Source organism: Trichoplusia ni, chromosome 14 (genome assembly GCF_003590095.1).
Source record: "Trichoplusia ni isolate ovarian cell line Hi5 chromosome 14, tn1, whole genome shotgun sequence".
Taxonomy (NCBI): domain Eukaryota; kingdom Metazoa; phylum Arthropoda; class Insecta; order Lepidoptera; family Noctuidae; genus Trichoplusia; species Trichoplusia ni.
Window position 1 is genome coordinate 6,372,032 of NC_039491.1, and position 8,392 is coordinate 6,380,423.

An 8,392-nucleotide genomic window follows, 5' to 3' on the forward strand; every position below is an offset into this window, starting at 1 on the left:
GTATCTATTTGTAGAATAACCAATAAAATCAACAATTAATTAACCAATAGACGCTAATCTATTTAATAAGGTGGAAAGCTATTTGCAACTAAGTGTCCCTATGATTATAATATCATTAGTTAATGCTGTTAATTGCAATAACGACGTACCTATAGGTACTCCATTTGTTTAGGTATTTACTTAACAAATGTAAACAATCTTACAATAGAGAATCTAAACATGTGTGTGTCCTTTTATGCAAACACATATTAACTACTGATTTATTTCATTGGTACCTATATTCGATTTCGTAATCTTTATTGTATTTTTACGTTGGTTTTAGTCACATTCTATTTTAACAGAGTTTTTTTTTTATAAGACGCGATTGTTTTTCTTTTTTTTTTGTTTAAGAACATTAACAAATGGGGTGCAAAACTTTTAAATTACCTATTTAAAATAATAAATTTTGAAATACTCCTTGGAGACTTTCTGTTTGTGCGTAGATGTAATTTTATAACGTTTTAGTCTGCAGAGTTTATTGACTGTAAAGCATTGGGTTTTCCTTTTAGTCATATTCCCAGTAGTAGAGGGTTCCTAATTTATCTCTCAGTCTGTAATAAGGTCACTGATGTTCATGCTTTTATGCACATGATAATTGTTTTTCAAAATGCCGGTGAAACGAAAAACGCCGGTAAAAAGTTTCAATTTGTTTCTCGTCATACTTTTTTCTCTTGCTTGTTAACCCTGAGCATGTATTTTTGGTTTACTATAGGCTCGCACTCACAAGTGATGGAGACTTATATTAGTAAATATATCGAAATCGGTTTAGTAGATCTTGAATTTACCCAAAATTTGTTACAATGTTATAGGTGATTATGGCTAGTATTTCATGGGAGAGTAGAAACAATATTAAGGTAAAATAAAACAAATGAAAAATGTGTAATAAAAATAGTTGTATAAATCGAAAATAAAAATAATTTTTTCCATGATAGATGTTATCAATAAAGATTACTCTGGAATGATTACAATATCACGATTTATAAACATCTTTTGATTTCATAGTTAAACTACAAATATAACCTTTGCAAAAGCGAGTCTCAAATACAAATTTGTAGCTTAATTACTAATTCATAGAAGATAAATACTATAAGTATTTAAAGGTATATTTTATATTTCACTGTAACCTTATTTATTCTAAACTTAATGATAAAATGGAAGATATAGTAGCTTATTTATATATTCGAGATGGTGAAGGAGTCCAGTTGGTCTCCTTAGTGGTGGAAAAGTCTGAGGTTGGTGTGTGCCAGTACGATCTTGTGTTCATTGCACGCGTCAATAACCTCTTTGTCGTTGTTCGAGCCTGACGGACTGCCAATATATTCGACGCCGCACTGTAAAATAATAAATGAAAGTAAATATTAAAATCTTTTTTTTTGTCTATAATCTATTTCTGTTTCATCAACTGATTTCTTCAAATCAATAACGAGGTCAAAACAAACTATAGATGAATTTGAGACATGAAATGTTACATTTATTTTATATTTATCAAGTTTGGGTAAAAGCAGTCTTTTGATTTATTAGCTTTTTACACTTATTCTTTAAAATTATACAATCGGCCTACACAATATATGCTTCTGCTTAGCAAAGAGTTCTTCTCATAAATATGGAAATATAAGACTTATTTAATACAAAAAATAACAAACCTGTACAGCCCTGTCGATGTTATCACGGAAAGGGAAGAAGGCGTCAGACGCGAGAGCGACACGGTCCATCTTAGAGATCCATTCCTCACGTTCCTTCTCAGTCAGCAAGGCAGGTGCATTGCCTTCAAACAGCGAGGTGAACTGGTCTAGTGGGAGATCTGAACCTGTGGAAATGTATTATAGATTGAAACCAACATTCAGAGGTTTTACTACAACCTTTAAGAAAAGTACTGTGCAGTTGTCCAAGAGATGCCAAACCTGCTTTACGCAGCAGAGCGCTCTCACACCTTTCTTAAAATTAGACCACATACTTTATGACGTGAAATTGGGCCCTCAGACCAAGTTGGAACAAGAAATATTATTGAAATCCTAAAGCTAATTTAGTTAATAACCAATCTTTATTTTTATGCTAGGTCATACTTTTTAATGGTTAGATAGTAAATTTAATGTCAGAATTTATTTTAGGAATAGAACTATTGAGTCTAGAGCTTGCTGGTACACTGCATATACTGTTTGAGTGATTTGAAGTGCTCAGAGTTATAGAGCCTGTAGACAGGTTTATTTCTCCAATCATGAACGCCAAACTGACAGTCAAAGTCACCTTACTTATCGAAAGGGATGACCTTGACGGCCTGATGCATCTATTTGTTTCGTATTTAAATATAATGTATCAATGTGTGGTCGGTGCGAGGTACTGACCGACGGTCCCGTTGACGTAGTTGTCGATGGCGTTGGCCTGCACGGCGCGGCTGACGCCGTGTCGGAAGCGCATGGCCAGCACGCGCGGGTGGCGGCGCAGCCACCACAGCGCCGCCTTGCCGCCCGCCAGCCGCGTGCAGTGGATGCGGGACTGCTGCCCCGCGCCGATACCTACCACCTGAACACAAACAATTCTATATTGTAATCATTTTCCTTACGTGGATTCATGAGTATTTGGTATCTAGCTGGAGTCGAGTTCCACTCGCGATCCCGCTGCTGTGACAACTCATTATTGAACAGTTGGGATAGAAATATAGTGATGCCATCCCGATGAATATGCTTGCGTAAAACGTTATCAAATATTAGGTTAACAATGATCTTCTTAATAATGTTGTAATATTCATTGTATAAACTTATGATGCCTGGGACTACTATCTACCTTTTAATAGTCTTACATTTTTTAAACGTCTTTTTTAGTTTTTAAGTATATTGGTCATGATTTAATAAAGATAAACAGAATAACAACGATTTGGTTACAGAAAGGAATCAAGAAAAAGCGTCACCTAAAGCGTCATTAAACATCATACACTGAAACTAACGCTGATACGGTTTTGCGTCATTTGACGACGCGACGTCGCAAATGATGCGACGCGATTAATTCATACATAAATCATTAGTATCTTAAACTTTAATCTGTGTTATCTGACCTGTCCATCCCGGGCGAAGCAGACAGAGTTGCTTTGTGTGTATTTGAGTGCAATTGTGGCTACGATGAGATCCCTGACGGCATTAGCAGGGAGCTGGCTCTTGTTGGTGACAATAGTCTTGAACAGCTCGGGAGTGATCTTGGCGTCGTTGCGTCTTTGTTCCAATGTCAGGCCGAAGATTGTCTTCTGCTCCAATAGGTCTGGCTCGTAGCTGGGATCCATCTTGAAATATTGAGAAAACTTTTTTAGGATAGTCTGCTTAAACAACGATTCCCGAATATGGTTGTATAACGGAACCAATTATTTCGAAAACCTAAGAATACTGGCCAAAGAGCAGACCATTTTAAGTATTAACATATTCTTACTTGTTTTTCAGACGCAAATTCTTTGGAAGAGTTTAAATGATACATCAATAGATATAGGTACCTGTAAAACGCAGTAGTTGCCTCCCTTCTTCTTTTTGAGTATCTCCAATGCTTCCGCACTGTATCCAGGTGCTATGATGCCGTCCGACACCTCCCGCGATATGATGCGCGCGGTCACGGCGTCACACTCGTCGGACAGCGCCACGAAGTCGCCGAACGAACTCATGCGGTCGGCCCCGCGGGCGCGGGCGTAGGCGCAAGCGAGAGGCGTCAGGGTAGGGAGTAAGTCAGCTACCATGCAAACGGATGCCTGTCAACGAAAAAACAGTAGAAACATTTACTATCATTCAACGCAAATCGTCAAAGAAAAACGTGATTTGTTTTTTTTTTGTGAATTTTACTGAATTAAATCGTACCTCTTCCTCAGTGAGTGGAGTTCCCACAGCGGCACCGGCGGGTGACACGTGCTTGAAACTTGTAGCGGCGGGCAAGCCCAAAGCCTCTTTCAATTCTTTTACTAGCTGCCACGCGTTTAGAGCGTCGCACAAGTTGATGAAGCCCGGAGAACCGTTTAAAGTAGTAAGCGGCAACTTGTCGCGTGTCGTGAAAACTTGCGCGGGTTTCTGATGAGGGTTCATACCTGTAAAGCATTAACATTATTTAATGTCAGTTCAGAGCTCCAATAGTTGAAAAATCGGTATGGAAAAGTCATCGGTATTCAAATTACCTATCGTATAGTTAAAAGACAGAAATGCTTACCATATCTCAAAGTCAACTGAGCTTCTCCCGCGGAGTACTGTCTGCGGAAGTAATCTGAGATGGCAAGATCATATTCCGAGGTTTGTGTGAATGCTTTCAACGCCAACCGCTTTCTGTCAATATAACATGATTTGTTTAGATGTAAAAAACAATAAATCTAATACAATTTCTTCCGTAAGCTTCAGGACACATTTAAGGTAAAAGTATCATCGGCAGTTTAACTTACATTTTCGTTAGCGTCCTAAGATTAAGCTAGACCTGATAATAAGAACTAATATTGAGATTTCAGTTCATAACGACACTTTTCAGAAATATTTATTAACGGTACAAACCTAGTATCGAGTGAGGTCTGGTGGTCCTTGTTTTGTTTAAGTTCAGCAATAACAGTATCGTAATCGTTGGGGTCACAGATAATGGTGACTCTATCGTGATTCTTAGCTGCAGCGCGGAGTAATGTCACTCCCCCGATGTCAATGTTCTCTACAGCGTCAGCGATGGTCACGCCGGGCTTCGATACGGTTTGGACGAACGGGTACAAGTTGCAGACAACTACGCTGATCATGTCGAACTTCTGCCTTTTCATGTCTTCTTGGTCAGAGTCTGTCACTCTGAAGAAAATATTATAAAATTTTGATATTAGTAGTTCTATGGAACATAGACACATGTACATAGGTTACACAGGCGTAGGTCTCCCCACATGAAAAAACCCCAGGAATCATTCTCAAAGAAGATAATATAAAAAGGACAATAATTTGTCTGTAGCAATATTAACATTTAATATTTGCTCAATTATTGATATGTATAATTAAGCTTACCTGGAAAGTATACCGGCGTGCACAGCAGGGTGTAGAGTTTTCACTCGTCCTCCGAGCATTTCTGGAGCCTTAGTAATGTCGGAAACTTCTGTGACTGAGAGGCCAGCATTCCGAAGAGCTGTAGCAGTGCCGCCGCTGGCCACCAGGCCGAGGCCGATTTCTGACAGGCATTTGGCTAATGGCAGTAAGCCTGTCTTATCCGAAACACTAAGGAGAGCTGTAAGGGAAGTTAATTACATGAGTAACAATCAGGGTAATTTGTACAACCTTGACACTTATTGTAGTGTGCCAAGGTTATACAAGTAATATTACCAAAAAGATAGTGATGATCGATATTAAATTCTAAGAAACTAGGTGTAAAAGGAGTAATTTTTTTCAGAAATAATGTGGTACTTGATAATCCATCCGTTTTAATATTATTGTTACTTTCCAAATATTTGTAAGGTAAATTTTGTCTTTTGGCAATAACTTACCTAATTTTCCGTTACCAGCCATGATGTATGAGCCTTGTGAATTGGTTTATTGTAATGACGATATGAGATAATTGTTCTGAGTGAGCTTATATCGGCTTCGTATGGTTGACCTAACGCAGGGGTTCCTGATAACAAAATAAACTTGTTTACCAAACTAGTAGGGTTGTAGCAATTCGGTATGAGAAATTCGGTGGCTGTTTTTCACTTTGAATATGTTTTTTTACTTTTTTACGATGATTGTTTTGTTATTACGAATGTAGTATTATAATATAATTTTGAAGCCCAATAAGTATGTTTTAAGATTAAAATGAAAACATTTTAAATTATGCGTATTATCTGCTTTACTAAATTTTACTTAATAGCATGCCATCGTTACGATATTAACTTAAATTGTTCTGTGACTAATGTTCCATAACAAAATAATCCTTTCTCCATGGACTAGCTTTTTATTAACATTAGCCACAACACACGAGAGCGTGTAACGAGAGTGTGCAATGTTTTACATAATGCGTCTAGTGATAAAAAGGAAAAATCATGAGTCTCATGAGTACAAAAACATGATATAAGGCGAATTTGACAACCCTATCTTAACAACATGCCACGTAAATGTCGTGATGTAAATAAAATTTATATTGCTATGTGATAACACAACAGCTAAATTCATGAGTCGTAATGCAGTATCGATTGAGAAAATATTGACGTTCTTCATGATACTATGGCCAGGCTGTTTGGTGTGGGTATAATTTTTTCAATTAAGAAGTATTACTTATAGAAGAAAAATCTTGGATAATTTTAGATCTGAATACGGCTTGTAATTTCTTCATCTTATTGGCACGGTTTCAAGTGCGTTTTTTTTAAGTATATTACGGTAAAATCAATCTGGATGTATAACGAGTTAAGTAAGTGATGGTGTGTCTTACATTACATTTTAAAAGGTGCCGAATAATCCTATTAATACTTATCGTCTTATCAAGTAAGGTTCAAAGTTCTCACACTTTTTTTCTGAAGTGATCATGAATAACGAATAATTATATCATTCAGACATTCGTGATAATACAACCGCACAGCAGGTTATAGCTAGCGAATTTGCTCAAAACGAACCAATAATATATTTAAATTAAATGGACATTTATCGCATTGTCTATGACACCTGCTGGACGAAATAGTCTACCTACCAACTTTATGAAACGTAAGTATAACAAAATTTGTCCTTTAAGTGTTATTGAGGATTAAGTGTTCTAAGAGTGTAGATTACTCTATATTATTACGGCTATTTGCATAAATAGTATAAATACGTAGCTAAATAAGTAACCATGATAGTCGACATTGCGTAAGCTTCTGATAATAGGTAATTATTAAAATAGCTATTCGGTAAACAGCAGCAATATGACGTACATAAAATTGTATACACTGATATTATTTCTATTAAAATTCGAAAACAAACAAACGAACCATAACTTATCAAAATATTAGGTAGGCACTTTTTCTCATTTGTGATTTCATAAAAATATGAAGTGAATAATAGAAAGAAAAATTTAAATTTCGACAAAATTCGAACCTGTATGTCTTATATATTTCATTGCTAAAATTAATCTATTTTCAAAAAAAAAATCGAAAAACCGAACCGAAACATTCAATAACTCTAGATTTAATCCATAACAATAAGCTATAGGACTACATGAGATTTTCTGAACACTTGGGAAAAGTTAAATAAAAAAATAAGTTAATTAAAAAAAATATTAATCTAGCTTATCAGCAATAAAAGTAATTAAGATTACATAATTAGTCTTAGTTGATTATTCATTTAAAACTGTGCCAAGTACACCACCTTATTGATGAATATTCAACTTTATAAAATAATTTGAAATTTTTATATTGTTTGTTTTTCAATTTCAAACCTTTACCACTTTTAAGATCATCTTTTCTATTTCTATCAATACTTTTTTAATACTTTGAAGACGAGTACATGGTGTAAAAGAAATTAATATTGACATGTGTGTGACATAAACAAAGGAAGCAGCAAACTGGTCAATACTACTATACTTGCTAATCATTGCATAAAGGATAGAAAATTTATTAACAATTTTACTATACTTTATTTATTAGGTATGTTGGGTACTAATAAAATAAAGTAAATAATCTTATCTAATCATTTAATATTTTTTCTTCTTAAATTCAGGTTAAAATAAAATGAGACCAAAACCAAGCCAACACAAAAGGGCCCCAATGCTATTTACAATGGCAGATGAATGGCGGAACACTTCCTGTCAGTAAAATGATTATAAATAGCAGAATATGGCAGCAGTCATGACCACATCAAGTAACATCAGTACTTTAAAATTAGTAATTGTTTTATATGACTTTTGGTGTTAAACTTAAATGCCATTACAATGACTTTAGATATTTTTGGCAACAAAGAACATTTTGTGGTCTACACAAAATAATAGTAAATATCTGATTCTATGAAGTGATCAATTATAGATCATGATTTGTTTCAAATTGTATTAAAAAATATATGGGTGGAGTTTAAAACCTCTTCTTTTGGAGCGTCTTAAAAGACAAATTTAAAACCCTTAAAATTGGACTGTTTGAGGGTTAAATATCATGCTGAGTGAAGCAGTGATAAATCTGATTAATCTTACATGATCATTCCTTTCCGATTCAGGCTTTGAATACAAGGGATCATTAAGTTAATCGATGAAAATAACAATTTTTAATACTGTTTGTAGCACTTGGATACAAGCGATGGAAGAGAATAAAAAAAACGTCAGTTACAAACCATACGACGTAATACTGGTTTGTACTCACTTCTCACTAATGTAAGTCTAAAAGTTTGATGATAACACACTTATCAACCAGTAGATGACCTTAATAGATTTAATCTTATTAGAA

General features: G+C 35.1%; 1 protein-coding gene across 1 annotated transcript; it reads right to left on the reverse strand.

Annotated features, from left to right (window-relative positions):
- Window positions 1-912: 912 nt before the first annotated feature.
- LOC113500912 (bifunctional purine biosynthesis protein PURH-like) lies at window positions 913-8,160 on the reverse strand. The gene is made up of 11 exons (XM_026881840.1): window positions 8,143-8,160; window positions 5,501-5,625; window positions 5,028-5,244; window positions 4,545-4,820; window positions 4,213-4,325; window positions 3,870-4,093; window positions 3,515-3,763; window positions 3,089-3,310; window positions 2,382-2,559; window positions 1,683-1,846; window positions 913-1,370 (listed from the first exon to the last, which is right to left on the reverse strand). Exons 2-11 carry the CDS (start codon window positions 5,520-5,522, stop codon window positions 1,251-1,253), a joined length of 1,785 nt encoding a protein of 594 aa, XP_026737641.1. The 5' UTR covers window positions 5,523-5,625; window positions 8,143-8,160; the 3' UTR covers window positions 913-1,250.
- Window positions 8,161-8,392: the final 232 nt, after the last annotated feature.